Genomic DNA, 22,871 nt, shown 5'->3' with positions numbered 1-22,871 from the left:
AAGGATACAGCGACCTGCTTGTTCTTGACTTGCTTTTGGTCTCTGGTTTTCACAATTGGTTTCTGGCTTATTAGACTGCTTTCTGCACAGTTCTCAGCATTGTACTTACCCCTAACTGTCATATCTCCACTCTGGGAGAGAGCTTTCTTCTGGTTTCTAATAACTGGCCCCACTCACTACTTCTAGTCAAAGTTTAGAGAATAAGACTAAGGGAAAATATTCAACCCCTGCTCTCAGTCACAGTCTAGTTGGGAATAATGAAATATAGATTTTTGGCAAAATAAAATACGTAAAAGAAACATATTTTACTGCCTTTAACAAAAATATGTACTCAAGAGAGAGAAACTCCAGATATACTAGGGACTTTCCAGGAAGCAGTCACCTCTGCCTATTGGAGGCATGTATAGGAGGCAAGAAGCTGAAACTGATTTCACCAGTGGACAAGGAAGGGAGGGATTTCCATGCAGCAGTTGCAGAGACCTACATGCATGGGCTTTTGGAAATAAACTGCAAACAAATCTTTACGTTTGGAGGAAGATGAGCCTAGAAATGTAGATGGAGTCATTTTAGTAAGGGCCTTGTAAACTATGCAAAGGAGTGTAGACTTCCTGTAGGCAAACAAAAGCCATGAGTACCTAGTGGTCTAATATAATAATCATATACTATAATCAGGGACTATAAAAAGTGTATAGTCACTGCTTTTTATATACCAGGGACTATGCCAAGTATTTTAACCACTGTAACTCATTCCCAGATTTGTGTTTCAGATGGATCACATTATTGGCAGCGGGGAAGATGTATTGGAGAGGGCAAGACTAGAGGGGGAAGATTAGTTGCATTAGTTAGAAAATAGGACATGGTGGCTGGATGTGAGGATGGAAAGAAGGAGACAAATTAGGGATATATTAATCTAACAAAGTTAAAAGGTCTGGAAATATGAGAGCGGAATCTAGGATGACTGCTGGAATGGCTTGGATGAATGTGCATGAAGGATTGTTGTTTGGGAGGTTTTAGGAAGAGTGAAATGTTTTTCATGTATATCCGTGATTGAAACATCTCTCCAATATGCTTTTGTTGAGTTAAAAGGCAGACATGAGTTTGGATTCTGAATTTCATCGTGCACTGGTGCTGTAATATTGAGTCATGCCAGTCGCTTGAATGCATACCCCCTCTCCAGGCATCAGTTTTCTCAACTATAAAGTGAGGATAACCCTGTCCTAAAGGAGAATTGTAATGATTAGAGATAAGGCAGAGTGCCTGACATATATTGGGCCTTTAATAAATAGGGCCTGTTATCTCTACAGTTAGATTTTCTTTTAACACTACTACCACCACCGCCGCCACCAGGGGTTTGGTGATGTATGTGTTGTAGTGTTTCATGTAGAAGGAAACAGGGTGCCAGGAATTAAAAGGTGGAGCAGAATCAAGATGAACTCAGGAGAAATATGAGAAAAGAATAAACTTTGATTTGTCTTCTTTAGTAATATAAAGCCTACATTTTCCAAAAACTATCCTTGTGTCATATTTTGGAGTAAAGTTCTGGATCTGGGTGGGAATGCGGCAAGGCATCATTCCTAACCTGATAAGATACACATGCACATGGGCAGCCTCTACATAGTTACATGTCTGGTTTTCATTTTAGGACCCCAAATCAAATTTGATCCAACAGTGGCTGTCACAACAAAGTGATCTTGGAGTCATTTCCAAAACTTTTCAGCTATCTTCCCATCCAATACTTGGCGACTGGTCTATTCAAGTTCAAGTGAATGTGAGTATAAATATATTTTTTGGGGGAATGTTAAAGTGATTTAATTAGGTCAGGTGGGGAAATATCTCCAAAGTCGTTTATACAATGAAGAGAAAAAAATTAAGGTGAACATTTAGACAATTTAAGCGGTTTATTTTTAACTTATGATGTTTATCAAGGGTTTATTTAGCCTTCATTCTAACATATTAGAATTTTCCTCACTGTTGTCTTTTTCTATGATATAATGTGTAAAAGTTAAAACATTTTGACATTTTAGTACACAGTGTTTACTTATTTGTTTCATGCATTGTTTTAAAAGTAAGTAATGAATACATAGCTATTATTTGGCAAATTTTATGCCTTAGAATAATGACTCCTAATGAATGATTAGACTAACCTACTTTTATCTTTGTTTTAAGAAACAGTGATTTAAATAACCACACCAACCTCTGATCCCCAATCCTTTCTCCCTAGCTTCTACACCTATTGCCTTTATTTGCTGCCGACTTGTATAGCTCTGAAATCTAAATGGAGGGCATTAAATGGCATATAAATCTAAATTAAGGGCATTCATTGAAATGAATGAGACACAAATACAATGAGACATAAACACTTTTAAAAAGCAAAGAGACTTAACTGTTTTATGTGATATAAATTGGTCATTTAGTATATAACATGTAAACCTTTATATTTTTCTATAATATATTTATGTGACACATAAACATAATACTGTGTTTTTCCATCTAAGGAAGATATAGCAATATGAAATGCATGAAATTATAGCTTATTCTAAGCATTGTTGCTGAGCCTTGAGTAGGTGGGACTCGTGTGTGAATTGACCTGTATGAATGAGAAGAGTGCTGGAGGCAGAGTGGACTCTCACCATTTGGTCACTTGGCTGCTACCATCTTTATGGGTGTTTGCGTTGACACCAATATTACCTTTTAATAATGTAAATCTCTGGATGTATGATGTGGTTTTTAAAGAACATTGGAGGCCATATTATGAAAGGGGTTCATACTTTTAGAGAACAATGTAATGCGCGATATTAAGAATCATGGACTGTGTTGCAGTGGTGCTTATTTTCTTTTTTTTTTTTTTTTTTTTTTGAGGCCAGGTCTTGCTCTGTCTAAGCCCAGGCTGGAGTGCTGTGAGATCTCAGCTCACTGCAAGCTCAGCCTCGGTTCCCTTCATTCTCCTGAGCCTCCGGATGGCTAGTGCAAAATCCCGCCACCTGGCCAGTAGTTTTTTTGTATTATTTTTTAGTAGAGAGCCCGGGGTTTCACGTGTTAAGCCCAGGATGGTCTCGATCTCCCGACCTCGTGATCCGCCCGTCTCGGCCTCCCAAAGTGCTGGGATTACAGGCTTGAGCCACCGCGCCCGGCCCTGCTTATTTTCTTATTTATAACAGTGTAATAATAACCACTGTTATAAATGGAAGCAGGGTGTGATGATTTCTAGGGGCAGTGGGATTCTTTATATCTGAGCTTGTAGAGAAAGTGGAAAGAGAAAGGCATTTGTGAAACTTAGAAGATAGGGAAAAATTGGTGTAGGAGTAGGGAAATGGAAGAGAACCTTATGTGTCCGGGGATTTGGGAGAAGTTGATGTTACTGGAGCATGTGGAGAATGATGGTGATGTAGATTAGGAAGCACACTGTGAATTTAAAGTAGTTTGAATATTATTTTCAGTTCCCACTTAAATTCTTCAGAATCACCTTTTTTGTCCATCTGTCTATCCATCCATCCATCCATCCATCCATCCATCCATCCATCCATCCATCCATCCATCGATCCATCCTTCCATCCACCCACCCACCCACCCACTAACCCAGTATGTGTTAAGGACTTATATGACTGTGATGAATACAAAGAAGGTAAACACATGACCTCCATTTTCAAAGGTCATTGTCGTGGTGACATGAACAATATGATAAAAATTAAATGACATAAAGGGGACAGACAAACACAAGGCAGTGCAGTAGCAGAGGAATTGTAAGGTGCTCAGACCAGCTTGGTGATAAAGAGGGTTTATCGTTAGCACAAGCACTGATGTTTTGGTGCCAGCTGCTTTTTCTGTCTCCCATGGTCTGCTCTGTTCTCCTTTCACTCTTCTGCCAACCTTTGAGGTGTTCTTCAGTTCTCATTCCATTGGCTTAGCTAAATAACGATCATGCCCAGAGTCTTTATTTTATTTATTTATTCATTTATTTTTATTATTATACTTTAAGTTCTAGGGTACATGTGCATAACGTGCAGGTTTGTTACATATGTATACATGTGCCATGTTGGTGTGCTGCACCCATCAACTCGTCATTTACATTAGGCATATCTCCTAATGCTATCCCTCCCCCCTCCCCCCACCCCACGACAGGCCCCGGTGTGTGATGTTCCCCATCCTCTGTCCAAGTGTTCTCATTGTTTAATTCCCACCTATGAGTGAGAACATGTGGTGTTTGGTTTGCTGTTCTTGCAATAGTTTGCTCAGAATGATGGTTTCCAGCTTCATGCATGTCCCTACAAAGGACATGAACCCATCCTTTTTTTATGGCTGCATAGTATTCCATGGTGTATATGCACCACATTTTCTTAATCCAGTCTATCATTGGTTGACATTTGGGTTGGTTCCAAGTCTTTGCTATTGTGAATAGTGCCGCAATAAACATATGTGTGCATGTGTCTTTATAGCAGCATGATTTACAATCTTTTGAGTATATGCCCAGTAATGGGATTGCTGGGTCAAATGGTATTTCTAGTTGTAGATCCTTGAGGAATCGCCCTACCGTCTTCCACAATGGTTGAACTAGTTTACAGTCCCACTAACAGTGTAAAAATGTTCCTATTTCTCCACATCCTCTCTAGCACCTGTTGTTTCCTGACTTTTTAATGATCGCTATTCAAACTGGTGTGAGGTGGTATCTCATTGTGGTTTTGATTTGCATTTCTCTGATGACCAGTGATGATGAGCACCTTTTCATGTGCCTGTTGGCTGCATAAATGTCTTCTTTTGAGAAGTGTCTGTTCATATCCTTTGCCCACTTCTTGATGGGGTTGTTTGATTTTTTTCTTGTAAATCTGTTTAAGTTCTTTGTAGATTCTGGATATTAGCCCTTTGTCAGATGGGTAGATTGTAAAAATTTTCTCCCATTCTGTGGGTTGCCTGTTCACTCTGTTGGTAGTTTCTTTTGCTGTGCAGAAGCTCTTTAGTTTAATTGGATCCCATTTGTCAATTTTGGCTTTCATTGCCATTGCTTTTAGTGTTTTAGTCATGAACTCCTTGCCCATGCCTATGTCCTGAATGGTATTGCCTAGGTTTTCTTCTAGGGTTTTTATGGTTTGGGGTCTAACATTTAAGTCGTTAATCCATCTTGAATTAATTTTTGTGTAAGGTGTTAAGGAAGGGATCCAGTTTCAGCTTTCTATGTATGGCTAGTCAGTTTTCCCAGCACCATGTATTAAATAGGGAATCCTTTCCCCATTTCTTGTTTTTGTCACATTTGTCAAATATCAGATGGTTGTAGATGTGTGGTATTATTTCTGAGGGCTCTGTTCTGTTCCATTGGTCTATATCTCTGTTTTGGTACCAGTACCATGCTGTTTTGGTTACTGTAGCCTTGTAGTATAGTTTGAAGTCAGGTACTGTGATGCCTCCAGCTTTGTTCTTTTGACTTAGGATTGTCTTGGCAATGTGGGCTCTTTTTTGGTTCCATATGAACTTTAAAGTAGTTTTTTCCAATTCTGTGAAGAAAGTCAATGGTAGCTTAATGGGGATGGCATTTAATCTATAAATTACCTTGGGCAGTATATGGCCCGATATTGGTCTTCTATCCATGACATGGTATGTTCTTTGTTTGTTTGTCCTCTTTTATTTCTGGAAGGTGGTTTGCTGGATTCTCCACTTTGAAGAGGTCCTTCACATCCTGTAAGTTGGATTCCTAGAATATTTTATTCTCTTTGGAAGTATTGTGAATGGGGATTCCTCTTGATTGGAGCTCTCTGTCTGTATCTGTTATTTGGGTAGCAGAGATGCTTGTGATTTTGCATCAATTTTTGTATCCTAGGGATTTTGTGAGGTTGCTTATCAGCTTAAGGAGATTTTGGGCTGAGTGATGGAGTTTTCTAAATATACAATCATGTCATCTACAAACAGGGGCAATTTGACTTCCTGTTTTCCTAATTGAATTCCCTTTATTTCTTTCTTTTGCCTGATTGCCTTGGCCAGAACTTCCAACACTATGTTGAATAGGAGTGGTGAGAGAGGGCATCCCTGTCTTGTGCCAGTTTTTAAAGGGAATGCTTCCAGTTTTTGCCCATTCAGTATGATATTGGCTGTGGGTTTGTCATAAATAGCTCTTAATATTTTGAGATATGTCCCATCAATACCGAATTTATTGAGAGTTTTTAGCATGAAGGGCTGTTGAATTTTGTCAAAGGCCTTTTCTGTGTCTATTGAGATAATCATGTGGCTTTTGTCTTTGATTCTGTTTATATGCTGGATTACATTTATTGATGTGCATATGTTGAACCAGCCTTGCATCTGAGGGATGAAGCCCACTTGATCATGGTGGATAAGCTTTTTGATTGTTGCTGGATTTGGTATGCCAGTATTTTATTGAGGATTTTTGCACCAATGTTCATCAGGTATATTGGTCTAAAATTCTCTTTTTTTATTGTCTCTGCCAGGCTTTGGTATCAGAATGATGTTGGCCTCATAAAATGAATTAGGGAGAATTCCCCCTTTTTCTATTGATTGGAATAGTTTCAGAAGAAATGGCACCAATTCCTCTTTGTACCTGTGGTAGAATTCGACTGTGAATGCATCTGGTCCTGTACTTTTTTTGGTTGGTAGGCTATTAATTATTGCCTCAATTTCAGAACCTGTTATTGGTCTATTCAGGAATTCAACTTCTTCTTAGTCTTGGGAGGGTGGATGTGTCCAGGAATTTATCCATTTCTTCTAGATTTTCTAGTTTATTCGCATAGAGGTGTTTATAGTATTATCTGATGGTACTTTGTATTTCTGTGGGATCGGTGGTGATATCCCCTTTATCATTTTTTATTGTGTCTATTTGATTCTTCTCTCTTTTCTTCTTTATTAGTCTTGCTAGCAGTCTGCCAATTTTGTTGATCTTTTCAAAAAACCAGCTCCTGGATTCATTAGTTTTTTGAAGGGCTTTTTTGTGTCTCTATTTCCTTCAATTCTTCTCTGATCTTAGTTATTTATTGCCTTCTGTTAACTTTTGAATGTGTTTGCTCTTGCTTCTCTAGTTCTTTTAATTGTGATGTTAGGGTGTCAATTTTAGATCTTTCCTGCTTTCTTTGTGGGCATTTAGTGCTATAAATTTCCCTCTACACACTGCTTTGAATGTGTCCCAGAGATTCTGGTATGTTGTATCTTTGTTCTCATTGGTTTCAAAGAACATCTTTATTTCTCCCTTTATTTTGTTATGTACCCAGTAGTTATTGGGGAGCAGGTTGTTCAGTTTCCATGTAGTTGAGCGGTTTTGAGTGAGTTTCTTAATCCTGAGTTCTAGTTTGATTGCACTGTGGTCTGAGAGACTGTTATAATTTCTGTTCTTTTACATTTGCTGAGGAGTGCTTTACTTCCAACTATGTGGTCAATTTTGGAATAGGTGTGATGTGGTGCTGAGAAGAATGTATATTCTGTTGATTTGGGGTGGAGAGTTCTGTAGATATCTGTTAGGTCCACTTGGTGAAGAGCTGAGTTCAATTCCTGGCTATCTTTGTTAGCTTTCTGATTCATTGATCTGTCTAATGTTGACAGTGGGGTGTTAAAGTCTCCCATTATTATTGTGTGGGAGTCTAAGTCTCTTTGTAGGTCTCCAAGGACTTGCTTTATGAATCTGGGTGCTCCTGTATTGGGTGCAAGTATATTCAGGATAGTTTAGCTCTTCTTGTTGAATTGATCCCTTTACCTTTATGTAATGGCCTTCTTGGTCTCTTTTGATCTTTGTTGGTTTAAAGTCTGTTTTTTCAGAGTCTAGGATTGCAACCCCTGAATTTTTTGTTTTCCATTTGCTTGGTAGATCTTCTTCTATCCCTTTTGAGCCTATGTGTGTCTCTGCATGTGAGATGGGTCTCCTGAATACAGCAAACTGATTGGTCTTGACTCTTTATCCAATTTGCCAATCTGTGTCTTTTAATTGGAGCATTTAGCCTATTTACATTTAAGGTTAATATTGTTATGTGTGAATTTGATCATTATGATGTCATTATGATGTTAGCTGGTTATTTTGCTCATTCATTGATGCAGTTTCTTCCTAGCATTGATGGTCTTTACAATTTGGCATGTTTTTGCAGTGGCTTTTATCAGTTGTTCCTTTCCATATTTAGTGCTTCCTTCAGGAGGTCTTGGAAGGCAGGCCTGGTGGTGACAAAATATGTCTGCATTTGTTTTCTGTAAAAGATTTTATTTCTCCTTCAGTTATGAAGCTTAGTTTGGCTGGATATGCAATTCTGGGTTGAAAATTCTTTTCTTTAAGAATGTTGAATATTGGCCCCCACTCTCTTCTGGCTTGTAGAGTTTCTCCCAGGAGATCCACTGTTAGTCTGATGGGCTTCCCTTTGTGGGTAACCCGACCTTTCTCTCTGGCTACCCTTAATATTTTTTCCTTTATTTCAACTTTGGTGAATCTGACAATTATGTGTCTTGGAGTTGCTCTTCTCGAGGAGTATCTTTGTGGTGGTCTCTGTATTTCCTGAATTTGAATGTTGGCCTGCCTTGCTAGGTTGGTGAAGTTCTCCTGGATAATATCTTGCAGAGTGTTTTCTAACTTTGTTCCTTTCTCCCTGTCGCTTTCAGGTATACCAAGGAGATGTAGATTTGGTCTTTTCACATAGTCCCATATTTCTTGGAGGCTTTGTTCATTTCTTTTTACTCTTTTTTCTCTACACTTCTCTTCTCACTTCATTTCATTCATTTGATCTTCAATCACTGATACCTTTTCTTCCACTTGATCAAATCAGCTACTGAAGCATGTGCATGCATCACGTAGTTCTCATGCCATGGTTTTCAGCTCCGTCAGGTCATTTAAGGACTTTTCTACACTGTTTATTCTAGTTAGCCATTCATCTAGTCTTTTTTCAAGGTTTTTAGCTTCTTTCGATGGGTTCGAACATCCTCCTTTAGCTCAGAGATGTTTGTTATTACTGATCGTCTGAAGCCTACCTCTCTCAACTCATCAAAGTCATTCTCCGCCCAGCTTTGTTCCGTTGCTGGCGAGGAGCTGCGTTCCTTTGGAGGAGAAGAGGCCCTCTGATTTTTTGAATTTTCAGCTTTTCTGCTCTGGTTTCTCCCCATCTTTGTGGTTTTTTCTACCTTTGGTCTTTGATGATGGTGACGTAGAGATGAAGTTTTGGTGTTGATGTTCTTTCTGTTTGTTAGTTTTCTTTCTAACAGTCAGGACCCTTAGCTGCAGGTCTGTTGGAGTCTGCTGGAGTTCCACTCCAGACTCTGTTTGCCTGGGTATCACTAGCGGAGGCTGCAGAACAGCAAATATTGCAGAATGGAAAATGTTGCTGCCTTATCGTTCCTCTGGAAGCTTTGTCTCAGAGGGGCACCTGGCTCCATGAGGCATTAGTTGGCCCCTATTGGGAGGTGTCTCCTAGTTAGGCTACCTGGGGTCAGGGATCCACTTGAGGAGGCAGTCTGTTCATTCTCAGGTCTCAAACTGTGCTCTGGGAGAACCACTACTCTCTTCAAAGCTGCAGATGTTTCTGCTGCCTTTTGTTCAGCTATGCCCTGCCCCCAGAGGTGGAGTCTACAGAGGCAGGCAGGCCTCCTTGAGCTGTGGTGGGCTCCACCCAGTTTGAGCTTCCCAGCTGCTTTGTTTACCTAGTCAAGCCTCAGCAATGGCGGACTCCCCTCCCCCAGCCTCACTGCAATGTTCCAGTTTGATCTCAGACTGCTGTGCTAGCATTGAGTGAGGCTCCGTTGGCGTGGGACCCTCAGAGCCAGGCACAGGATATAATCTCCTGGTGTGCCATTTGCTAAGACCGCTGGAAAAGTGCAGTGTTAGGGTGGGAGTGTCCCAATTCTCCAGTTACCATCCGTCACGGCTTCCCTTTGCTAGGAAATGGAATTCCTCGACCCCTTGCACGTCCCGGGTGAGGCAATGTCCCGCCCTGCTCCGTGGGCTGCACTCACTGTTGGACAAGCCCCCGGTGAGATGAACCCGGTACCTTAGTTGGAAATGCAGAAATCACCCATCTTCTGCATCGCTCACACTGGGAGCTGTAGACTGGAGCTGTTCCTATTCGGCCATCTTGGACCCTCCTCTGCCCAGTCTTTAACGGAGCCTCTGCACAGGTGGCTGGCAGCCTGTGGGTGGGCTGCCCTTGGGTCAAGGTGTGCATTGTTGGTCCATTCAGATGCCACCTCTGCACAATGACCAGCAAGAGCAGTTTTAGCTGGATAACAGGTGCAGAGGAATTAATTTGTTCATTGAATGGTGGACAGAATAAGTACCCGATGAGAGGGGGATAGAAAAATAGAGGAAGACTTTGCAAAAGATGTGAGATTACACTTTGAAAGATTTGTAGGATTTATCATGTTGTGGTTTGTGGTCTTGGCTTGTCATATTGCTTTTATAGAAAGAAATGTTCTTAAGGAAATTTAAGTGCTTAAAAAATGAAAAGCATTTGCAAGATCTGGCCCTTGCCCACCTTTTCAGCCTTGTAAAGTGCTGCCCTTCCTTTTGAACTGTATGCTTTAGGCATCTTATGTCCCTTATGTTTCTTAAATTCACCCATCTGTCTCATTCTAGAGCCTTTCATCATGCTGTTCTCTCTGCTGAGAATGTTTTTTCTTCCTTATTCTTGCTACTTGCTTTTAACTTGCAGGCATTCTCTAAAGTGGCCTGACTGTTCCAGACATTCCCATAGCGCTGTGTGCTTCCCTTAGTTCATTCATGTCACTTTTAATTAGTGGTCCATGATAGACAGTAGCCTTTGTAAAGCTGGTGGCCTTCTGGTCTTGCTCACCTTTCTATTCCTGGGACCAAGTTCAGTGCTTTTGCATGTAAGTAGAAAGCAGTATTTGCTTAAAACGAATGTGTGAAAACTATGCAACAATAATTTGTCTTGAACCAAATATAATTTTCCCTTTTCTATATTCTATAAAGCATCTTTATCTTTTTGAAGACAAGTATATTGGTCAGGTACTCATCATTTGAGGTATGTTAATTTGAGGCATTCAACTAAGAAAAAATAAGCCCCTTAAAGAAAGAGCCCTTTTAGGACCACCAGGGGTCAGTATAACCAAGGAAATGTTATGAGAAGTAACTGAGGCCTTGGTCTCTGGCTTTTGTTTTTCTTTGACTAGTGCGCAGCCTTAAAGGACTGTATGTTGCTTATTATTAAACCCCTTTTCTTTTAGTAGTGAATTATAACGTGGAGGAAATGTATTTATTATTTAAATAGCCCACCATTAGAGACTATATTTTTATTTTTTGGAGGCAGTCACCATTCTCAGTATAAAACTCAGGGAGAGAAAAATACTTATTTTCTTTTTTTTGAGATGGAGTCTCGCTCTGTCACCCAGGCTGGAGTGCAGTGGCCGGATCTCAGCTCACTGCAAGCTCCGCCTCCCGGGTTCACGCCATTCTCCTGCCTCAGCCTCCCGAGTAGCTGGGACTACAGGCGCCCGCCGCCACGCCCGGCTAAGTTTTTGTATTTTTTTTTTTTAGTAGAGATGGGGTTTCACCATGTTAGCCAGGATGGTCTCGATCTCCTGACCTCGTGATCCACCCATCTCGGCCTCCCAAAGTGCTGGGATTACAGGCTTGAGCCACCGCGCCCGGCCAAAATACTTATTTTCAAGAAAGTGTTTTTTAATTTTTTAATTTTGAAGATTCAGGGTTGCCCTCTATCACCCAGGCTAGAGTAAAATGGCACAGTCATAGCTCACTGCAGCCTCGAACTCTTGGGCTCAAGTGATCCTCCTGCCTTAGCCTCCTGAGTAGCAGGGACTGCAGGTATGCACCACTACGCCTGGCTAATTAAAAAAAAAAGTCTTTTTCATAGAGACAGGGTCTTGTTATGTTGCCCAGGCTGATCTTGAGCTCCTGGACTCAAGCAATCCTTCTGCCTTGGCCTCACAAAATGCTGGGGTTACAGGTGTGAGCCATCATACACAGCCTTTGGGAGAGCGTTTTGAAATTCAATTTTGTCTGTAGAAAAAATATGGAATGATATGAGTGCTCCCACTGATGGACAATTTCTTTAAGAATTACTGGAGTTATCAGAGCTTTGATTTGTAATGACTATACAGGTGGTTAGAAAGTGCTATTCTTCTGTTACCCTTTGTCCTAGGTCAGGAAAAGGACACTTTAAGTAAAACATACTTGAGGGCTCCTTGGCATTTCTCCACTTGTATTAATAATATGTTTGTTTGTGGAATAAGAGTGAATAAGTCCTTTATGATACCGTGTTAACCTTTCTAGATTAGTCTAAATTGTTTGCCCTTCAAGTATTGTATTGCTTTTCACCTTCAAAATTTTTTATGATAGTAATGATGAATAATCATTTTGGTCTAGTAGGATTTCTAGTTTTCTTCTTTTTCTTTTCTATTTTTTTGAGACAGAGTATCACTTTTTTGCCCAGGCCATGGTGTGATCTCGGCTCACTGCAACCTTCACCTCCCAGGTTCAAGTGATTCTTCTGCCTCAGCCTCCTGAGTAGCTGGGATTACAGGCGTGCACCACCACACCCAGCTAATTTTTGTATTTTTAGTAGAGACGGTTTCATCATGTTGGCCAGGGTGGTCTCAAACTCCAGACCTCAAGTGATCCACCCTACTCGGCCTCCCAAAGTGCTGGGATTACAGGCATGAGCCACTGTGCCTGGCCAAGAAAGGAAACAGTTGTTTTGGGGGATTAGTTAAGTGATTTGCCCGATGTCCCACAGCTTCCCAAACTAGGATTAGAACCCAGGCCTTTTGACACTAAGTCCAAGGCCCTCTCTACACTGCCACCTTGCTTTTCCATCTTATATTTTATCTCTTTCATTGCTCAGCATATGATGGTGGGACGTAATAAGTTCTCAATATATACATAGACCTTTTTTTTTTTTTTTTTTACAATGCTAGTTTAATTAATTGCAAAGAAACTCTTGATGATTATAATTTTTAAGACCTCTTAAAATTAGTAAAGTTTAGTAAGAACCCTGGCTTTTTTTGTTCTACTTATATGTATGCTCAATTGACATACATATTCTAGTGTGAATAGTTCTTTGCTACTTTGGGGATTGTACTTCTTCTCTTGAGAATATGACCAAGTTTTCTACCTCTGCCATACTTTGATTGCCCAGCTCTTCATCATTTCTTTGTCTAGAGCACCAAGCCCTCCCCTCAGAGGGCAGAGGTATATTTTAGCTATAACATCTTTTCATAGAAGTGTGTTTTATAGGGCTGTTATACTTCAGGTACATTATAAGTTGAGTGTGGGAGTATATTCTGATTTGATAATTGACTTGAAAATAAACCTTAAGAAGATAATGTGTTTTAAAAGTTAGACATTCCTTGTATTTCATTTTTTTGCAATATACTTCTCTAGGAACCTTACCTTATCTTTAGGTAGGTTACCTCTTGATTGGTGTTGACAGCTTTCTCAAATAATTGCAAATGGTTTTTTTTTTTTTTTTTTGAGAAAGAGTCTCACTCTGTTGACCAGTCTGGAGTGCAGTGTGCAGTCTCAGCTCATTGCAACCTCCACCTCCCAGGTTCAAGCGAAATTCCTGCCTCAGCCTCCTGAGTAGCTGAGATTACAGGTGTGCGCCACCATGTTCAGCTAATTTTTGTATATTTTTTTAAATTATTAGTATACTTTAAGTTCTAGGGTACATGTGCACAACGTGCAGGTTACATATATATACATGTGTCATGCTGGTGTGCTGCACCCATTAACTCGTCATTTACATTAGGTATATCTCCTAATGCTATCCCTCCCCCCACCCCCTCCCCACAATAGGCCCCAGTATGTGATGTTCCCCTTCCTGTGTCCAAGTGATCTCATTGTTCAATTCCCACCTATGAGAGAGAACATGCGGTGTTTGGTTTTTTGTTCTTGTGATAGTTTGCTCAGAATGATGGTTTCCAGCTGCATCCGTGTCCCTACAAAGGACACAAATGCATCCTTTTTTATGGCTGCATAGTATTCCATGGTGTATATGTGCCACATTTTCTTAATCCAGTCTGTCACTGGTGGACATTTGGGCTGATTCCAAGTCTTTGCTATTGTGGATAGTGCTGCAATAAACATACGTGTGCATGTGTCGTTACAGCAGCATGATTTAGAATCCTTTGGGTATATACCCAGTAATGGGATGGCTGGGTCAAATGGTATTTCTAGTTCTAGATCCTTGAGGAATCGCCACACTGTTTTCCACAATGGTTGAACTAGTTTACAGTCCCACCAACAGTGTAAAAGTGTTCCTATTTCTCCACATCCTCTCCAGCACCTGTTGTTTCCTGATTTTTTAATGATTGCCATTCTAACTGGTGTGAGATGGTATCTCATTGTGGCTTTGATTTGCATTTCTCTGATGGCGAGTGATGATGAGCATTTTTTCATGTGTCTGTTGGCTGTATGAATGTCTTCTTTTGAGAAGTGTCTGTTCATATCCTTTGCCCACTTTTTGATGGGATTGTTTATTTTTTTCTTGTAAATTTGTTTGAGTTCTTTATAGGTTCTGGATATTAGCCCTTTGTCAGATGAGTAGATTGCAAAAATTGTCTCCCATTCTGTGGGTTGCCTGTTCACTCAGATGGTAGTTTCTTTTGCTGTGCAGAAGCTCTTTAGTTTAATTAGATCCCATTTGTCAATTTTGGCTTTTGTTGCCATTGCTTTTGGTGTTTTAGACATGAAGTCCTTGCCCATGCCTGTGTCCTGAATGGTATTACCTAGGTTTTCTTCTAGGATTTTTATGGTTTTCGGTATAACATTTAAGTCTCTAATCCATCTTGAATTAATTTTCATATAAGGAGTAAGGAAAGAATCCAGTTTCAGCTTTCTACTTATAGCTAGCCAATTTTCCCAGCACCATTTATTAAATAGGGAATCCTTTCCCTAATTCTTTTTTTTTTTTTTTGTATTTTTAGTAGAGACAGGGTTTCACCATGTTGGTCAGGCTGGGCTCAAACTCCTGACCTCAGGTGATTCACTCGCCTCGGCCTTCCAAAGTACTGGGATTACAGGCATGAGCCACTGTACCTAGCCTGCAAATGGTTTTTCCCTCCTTTTTTTTTTTTTTTTTTTTCTGTAATAAAATACACGTAACATCAAATTTATCATCGTAACCATTTTTAAGTGTATAGTTCAATGATATTAAGTAGATTCATATTGTTGTACATTCATTACCACCATCCATCTCCAGAACTCTTTTCATCTTGCAAAACTGAAAATCTATACCTGTTAAACAGTAACTCCCCATTCCCTCCCACCCCCCAGCCCCTGGCAGCCACTGTACTTTCTGTCTCTGTGGTGTTGGTTAGTCTTGTATCAGCAGACTCATACAGAATCCCTTTTTGAGACTGGCTTTTTTCTCTTAGCATAATGTTATTATGGCTCATCCGTGTTGTAGCATGTGTCAGAATTTCCTCTCTTTTAAAGGCTGAATAATATTCCATTGTGTGAATATACCACATTTGGTTGCAAATGTTTTTGCATCTGTGATTTAAAAATTATATTCCAGGTTACTAGAAGGTGACTTTAGGTGTTCTTTAAAAGAAAGGCTAATGTTGGTGTCTGAGAACCAGGCTTCTGGGAGCCAGTAGGGATCTGGCCAGAGCAGTGCAGCCCACAGCCCAGAGTTCCAGGTCTCTGTGTGACCCAAGCACTGGTGCTCATGTTCCTCCGAGAGCCCAAAAGAAGAGCCTGAGTCACTGAGAGATTCCTGGTCATTTGATGACGGCAGCCCCGTGCTCTCTTTCCTCAGTGTCAGATGGAGGTCTTTTCTTCCTTCTAGAGTGGCTCAGGCATTTGAGTTTACCATAATGGCCACCTGAGGCTGCAGCTGGTTCTGAAACATCAGTGTGCCACAGAATCAATGGACTAGGAGCTTGTTTAAAGATGCATAGTCCAGGTCCCACCCCCAGATCACAATTTACTAATTTTGGCATGGGACCTAGGAGTTTGAATTTTAAATAAGCACTGCAGGAAATTCTACTAGTTTTTTGAACCACATTTCGAGAAGTGCTGATAAATGCCCGCAGCTAGGCATCTTTAGGATGCATCTTTTCCATTGAGAGGCAGTGTTGGGCAGTCAACAAGGTATGGAACTGGGGACAGGCCATCTGATTTATTCTTTGAATTCCCCAGCAGTGCTACTTTCTCTATTTACTTTACCTTTCTAGGTAATCAGCTCAGTAGAGCTCCCCAGCACCTGAGACACACCTAAGTCAGAATTTTTGGGACAATGTATGTCCTTACCAACAGCTTCTCTAGTGCTTCAGATGCACAGCCAGCTTGGGAACCACTGAACTTGATAGTCTTGTAGTCTTTTCTATCTGTCACTAACTACAATTTCTTAACCCTTGTCTTAATCTTAAGCCATTGTTAGGGATAGGGAACAAGAAATAGCAAGCAGAAAACTCAACAGGGTTAAGGCTTGAAATCATTCTTCTGGAGCCCTGTATAATGAAACAGGGTATCAAATTATTATGTAACTCAGAAGCAATCTACATTGAGTTATTTCTTTGCTTCTAACAGTTTTATCTAGTTTCTTTTGAGTTAGTTGTTTTTTCTAGATTAGGTGAGGGTTACCAACACTTTACTGCTTTTTATAATCTTTCAGGATGTTCCTTATTTTTTCTGGCCTTGTTGCCCAGCCTCTGCCTGAGTCAGCTTGCTGCTTCTGTTAAGTTTCTTTAGAGCTGTTTTTCTTTTTTTTTTTTTTTTTTTTTTTTGAGACGGAGTCTCGCTGTGTCGCCCAGGCTGGAGTGCAGTGGCCGGATCTCAGCTCACTGCAAGCTCCGCCTCCCGGGTTCACGCCATTCTCCTGCCTCAGCCTCCCGAGTAGCTGGGACTACAGGCGCCTGCCACCTCGCCCGGCTAGTTTTTTGTATTTTTTAGTAGAGATGGGGTTTCACCGTGTTAGCCAGGATGGTCTCGATCTCCTGACCTCGTGATCCACCCGTCTCGGCCTCCCAAAGTGCTGGGATTACAGGCTTGAGCCACCACGCCCGGCCTGGAGCTGTTTTTCTTTTGCAAAATAGCACATCTTTGTTTGGACAGTTCTTGTCCCTAAAGCACTCTACCAGTAGCATCTGCTTAACCCGCCTGGCTTGTGATGACAACTTAACAGAAAGTAAGGAGCAAAACTTTGACAGGTCAGAACACAGTGGCATTCTCTCTGAAATGTGGTTGTGGCTTCCAGAATACTTTTGCTAGTCTTTGCTTATAAGAAGAATGTTTTTTTTGGGAAGGATCTCAAGCTCTTACTTCCTTGTTCAGTGAGAAAGGGAGGAAGGAGTTGGTTTTAGAATATTGATTTCTTAGAGCGTCAGCTGGCAGAGCTCAGCACTTTCTCCTCCATTCTTCCAAAGGCCCCGATAAACACCCCTAGAATAGCATTTATTAATCAGTGTAGTGTTATTTTCCTTTTAAAAAATTGTGGTAAGATGTACATGTAAAATTTACCATTTTAACAATTTAAAAGTTAAGTAGCATCAAGGGCATTCACATTGTGGTGCAACCGTCTACCACCATCCATCTCTAGAACCTATTGTTATCTTCACATACTTAAAATAATGTCTGCCTCATTTCTTAAATTGTGAGCTCCTTGAAGACAGGAATTCTATTTGATTAATTTTCATATTTATTCTAATGTAATATCTGACCTGTTAACGGGAACTCATTCGTGCTTGTGGTATGAAAGAATGAGTGGATAGAGATTCTTCTAGATGATTGTTGTTATTATCCTTTGTGATGTTCTTTGACTTCTAGTCCCATTCTGCTATATGATCTTGCAACTTAGTAGAAATATCTTTGTATATTTTCATTTTGAGAATATATATGGTTGCTGTATTTGATGAACCTGTGAGCTAATGGAAAACGGGACTTTTGGATTAATGCCCTGGACTTTCTTGTTTTGAAAATTAAAAAAAGATCTTAGGCAATAACTGAATATTCTAGTTTGTTATACAGTCTAAAATGCACTTATAATTTTGGTGCCGTATTATTCTTGTGTCTTTATTGAGCCATTTGATCTGCTAGTGCCAGTCCTTTAGCAGTGTGCATTTTAATTTCTAGGCCTCATATACAGATTTTTATGAGGAGTACTTTGTTTTGTTCTTTCTTTCCAGAAGCCACAGGACCCCCACTTTCAAATGTGTCTTCTGTATCCCTCTCTGAAGGTACATGTTTTTGGCATCAGTTAGAAAACTTTGGGGTCAGACTTTAGGATGTTGTGTTCATCAGTGAAATGGAGGGTCTGAATACATAGCATCATCAGCACATATCATAGGGTCTCAGTGCTATAGAGGATCCTAGAGGTCACCTAGATCCATCTCCCCACTTTATGGAGGGAGAATCTGAGATAAGTGACGTGACCTGGTTAGGCTCACACAGTGTGTTGTGGGAGGGTCAAGACTAGAAGCTATTTTACTGATACTTTCAGTTCTGTAAAATTAAATTATTTATTATGTGCAGCAATTGCTGTTTTATTTATTTATTTTTTCTGAGACAGAGTCTTGCTCTGTCACCCAGACTGGAGTGCAGTGGTGCCATCTCAGCTTTCTGTAACTTCTGCCTCCTGGGTTCAAGCGATTCTCCTGCCTTAGCCTCCTGAGTAGCTGGGATTACAGGCATGTGCCACCATGGGCCTGGCTAATTTTTGTACTTTTAGTGGAAACAGGGTTTCACCATGTTGGCTAGGCTGGTCTTGAACTCTTGACCTCAGGTGATTGGCCCACCCCGGCCTCCCAAAGTGCTGGGATTACAGGCGTGGCCAGCAACTGCTGTTTTATAATGGCCTCCTTTTAAGGTTTAATTTAGATGTTAACAGGGCTTGCTGTATGCATTGGTGGAGAAGATACCCACTTCTTTTATATGACTTGTGGATGCCACAGGGATCACCTTGTTTGCACATTGGATTGTTCCCACCGTGTCCCAGATTCTGACCACAGCAGCCATGTGTTTAGATTGAAGATTTGAGTCCAGCATGTAGGTTACTTGGTTGATCTATTTAATATTCATTAATATACTATTAAGGATTAGGCTGCTGTCACCTCACAGCCTCTATAACCTTGGTCATATGAGGCATACAAAGATTTTTTTTGTTGTTGTTTGTTTGTTTTTGAGACAGTCTCGCTCTGTCGCCCAGGCTGGAGTACAGTGGCACAATCTTGGCTCACTGAAACCTCCGCCTCCCAGGTTCAAGCAATTCACCTGCCTCAGCCTCCCAAGTAACTGGGACTACAGGCACCCACCACCATGCCTGGCTAACTTTTTGTATTTTTAGTAGAGACAAGGTTTTGCCACGTTGGCCAGGCTGGTCTTGAACTTCTGACCTCAAGTGATCCACACGCCTCTGCCTTCCAAAGGGCTGGGATTACAGGCATGAGCCACCGTGCCCAGCCAAGAAGATTAATTTTTAAAATAACTGTTTACCTTTAGGTAGATTCACAGAAAGTTGCAAAGATAGCACAGAGAGGCCCTATATAATCTTTACGCGGTGCACCCAGTGGTTATATTTTATGTTATTATAGTACAATATAAAAAGCAAGAATTTGATGTTAGTATGGTATGTGTGTATAGTTCTATACGATGCTTTGTTTTCAGTGGCATAGAGGGAGTTTTGGAAAATGATAACTCACTGGGCTCTGACCAGTGGTGGCAGCCCTGGGTGAGGGGGAAGATGGCACTGAAATGAGTACCAAGTCCCTGGGTGGAGTGAGGAAGGGGAGAAAGAGCAAGAAATGGAGTTATTTTCCCTCAAGGGTAACTTTCCTATTCAATACGAAGCTGTAGCTATGCTACTGCTTTTTTTCCCTTGCTTGAGATAGGTGCCCAACAAAGGTGGTCATGTTACATGTCTTTAAAAACCATAATTCCTTCAACTTTGAGTAGGAACAGAGAGGGTTAAATGGGTGGTTTTTGTTTATTGTTTGTTTTTAAAGGGATGTGTTTCTAGTTAGTACTTTTTTAACATTAAGGAAACAAGTTTGTCCCCTGTACTGCAGATGGTAACACTGTTTTAGGAGTATGAATGTGCTTGTGACACTGGATACCTGGCCACTCTCCTGCTAGCTGGAGGCTTGTATGGTTTATGTCTTGGTCATTGGTTAGATCCATTATTCCCAAGTCCTATCACTATGAGTGACTGTCAGGTATAGACCAGCTTCAGTTCTTCAGGTGTTTAGTTCCGGCCTTGATAAGAACCAGAATAATATTTGTAATCCTTTCTAATGAGGGACAGGATTCAGGAAAAAAACTGTCTCCTGGGGAGGTTCTTATTCCTCCCTCCTCACACTCAGCAGATTATCTTCCTTTCCACTTCACAGAGAACACAGTCATCAGATGGGAATTTCTTTCACTTTTTCTGCCAGATTTGCATGTCTTGTCTGTGCCCATCTCATGCTTATTCTCTTCTTTTTACAGGAAAGGTCCTATTCTTCATATCTAAGACCAATATCCTGATTTCTGCCTTAGCTTCTTTCTTCCTCTACTTTCTCAGAAAACTTACAGTATCGACAATCTGTTTCTTCTCAGTCTTCAAACTGGATCTCTTTCTGTCTTCGATCTTTTTACAAAATCTAATATGTTTAATTCCTTCTCATTGAACAAACCAAAAATATAGAGAAATACTATACTTTAACCCTACTTCCTTTTCAGTGACTTCACATTCCCATTCTAGCCAGTCTTCTAAAAAAAATGTTGTCTAATCTCTCTGCCTCCATTTCCCCAGCTCACTCCAATTTGGCTCTGAGATTTCTTTCTACTTGCTTGGTTTCTTCTTCTTGGTCACTTTTGTCATTTACTCTCTATTACATATTGACATCTTTCATTTCTCACTCTAGGGACGTTCATCCACAGACGTGGTTTCAGTTTCCATCTATACACCAGTGAGTCTCAAATTGGCCTCTCTGAGAGAACCTACACCTCTGAGTTATAGACCTTTAAAACTATCTACCTATTCAACATCTGTAATTGGATGTTTCAAAGCACCCCAAACTCTTCATGTTCAGTATCATTCTTAACAATCTTTCCCCACCACACCTGGCTCTTCTGTAGCATTTCCTATCTTATTTAATTGCTCTATCCATTCAGTTGTGCAGGCTGGTAACCTTAGAGTTCTTGACACCTCATGCTGCCTGACCACCCACATTCAGGCCTTCACCAATTCCCACAGCTTTTGTCCTTAAATATATTTCTTTCCTTCCATTTTTTTAAAACCATGAGACAGAGTCTTGCTCTGTCACCTAGGCAATCTCAGCTCATGGCAACCTCCATCTCCCGAGTTCAAGCGATCTTCTTGCCTCCGTCTGCTGAGTAGCTGGGAGTACAGGTGTGTGCCACCATGCCTGGCTAATTTTTATATTTTTTGTAGAGATGGGGTTTCACTATGTTGCCCAGGCTGGTCTCTAACTCCTTAGCTCAAGCAGTCTGCCTGCCTCAACCTTAAATGTATTTCAAATCCACCTACTTCTCTATTTCCACCTCTCCCTCCTGTGTCCAAGTCACTATTATATTGTTCCTAGATATTACAGTGTCTCCTAATCTCTCTGCATTTAGTTTTTTTCCCTTTGCAACCAATTCTCTACACAGCAGTAAAAATAATCTAAACATTAGTTGGATCGTCTTATTCCCCAGCTTAAAACTCTTCAAAGACTTTCCACTGGCCTCAGAACAAAATTCAGATGTTTTACCGTGGCCTACACAGGGTCTTACCTGATCTGACTCTGTTTTTCCCGTCTCATCTCCAGATTTTATAACTCTCTGTAAATGTTAATTCACAGCTTTTATCATAATTTGTAATATATACTCACGTATGTGGTTATTTGATAAATATCCTTCTTTCCACTAGATCAGAAGGTCCGTGCAGGGTTGTATTCCTATTACACCTGACACTCAGGTGCAATGAATATCTCTTGAAGGAATGGATGAATGAATGCATTTGTTGTGTTTGGGCCTCGGCTCTGGTAATTCTGATTCAGTAGCTCTGGGGTAGGAACTGGACCTATTTATTAAACCCACCACAGCTGATTCTGATGCTGAGTTTGGGTTGAACCCTCAAGAGAAATACATTGCAACTACAGTTTAGACCACAGATGTTTAGACTGTAAACAGGAAAGGGAAAGAAAGGATGATGTAAATGTTAACCAACATTTTCTCTCATTTTGCAAACCCTACTGACTCTGTCATTCCTCTAAGTAGGTCAGTGTACATCAACTGACACTTTTACAGGATGATGTTTCCATTGTGATTTCTTGTTTATTTTTAAGCTCTCCCAATTTTATGGTAAAAATAAAAGAGGGGAAAAATAGGATATTACATGATTGCTGTTATGTAGGCAATAGGTTTAGGCATAGTCAGATTAGCAGGGATCTGAAGAAAGCTAAAAATATGAAGCTTTTCTGTTGTATGCGAGGGTGGGAAGAAACACCAGTCAGTACAGCATCTAAAGGTGATAAGACACAGACCTGGCTTTCAAGGAGCTTACAATCAAAGAAGCTTCGTGTAACAAATGCGAAGAGCATTACATTAGGAGTCCTAAGACCTGGGTACTGTGCTCTAGTCAGGGGTGCATGGCATTTCAGCTGCAGTTCTCCATTTCCTCAGCGGTAAAATAAGCGGTTTGGATCAAGGGATTTTTAAGGATCTTCACAGCTTTACAAGTCCAAGATAGGGCTGGAGGGGTCTGTAAGACTTTGATGGGAAGTGGTGGGCTCTGAGCTGGCTGACAGGGCTCTGGGGCCGGGAGCAGACACTGGCTGGAGTGGAGGGCTTGTAGAGAGTAGTAGTTGAAGAGAAAGTTTGTGGGCCGAGCTGTGGAGGTTATTGGCCAACAGGCTGAAGTTTTATATTTCGTTTTGTAGACAGCAGAGAGCTCTAAAAACTTTTGTGTGTTTTACTTTGAATTTCAATCAATGACGCAAATTTCAATATA

The 22,871-nt window shown here is 40.6% G+C and overlaps 1 protein-coding gene across 2 annotated transcripts in view; it reads left to right on the top strand.

Moving 5' to 3' along the window:
* The window catches only part of CD109 (CD109 molecule), a 139,846-nt gene that overhangs the window by 35,689 nt on the left and 81,286 nt on the right, over positions 1–22,871 (top strand). For both annotated transcript variants that reach the window (XM_003897811.5, XM_009205539.3), the window contains one exon: positions 1,643–1,768. In XM_003897811.5, the coding sequence (XP_003897860.2) occupies positions 1,643–1,768 (126 nt within the window). The remainder of the gene's footprint in view (positions 1–1,642; positions 1,769–22,871) is intronic.

The sequence above is a fragment of the Papio anubis genome, chromosome 6, assembly GCF_008728515.1.
Source record: "Papio anubis isolate 15944 chromosome 6, Panubis1.0, whole genome shotgun sequence".
Taxonomy (NCBI): Eukaryota; Metazoa; Chordata; class Mammalia; order Primates; family Cercopithecidae; genus Papio; species Papio anubis.
The sequence above is the reverse complement of the archived record's forward strand: the minus strand, read 5'-3'. Positions and strand labels throughout refer to the sequence as shown.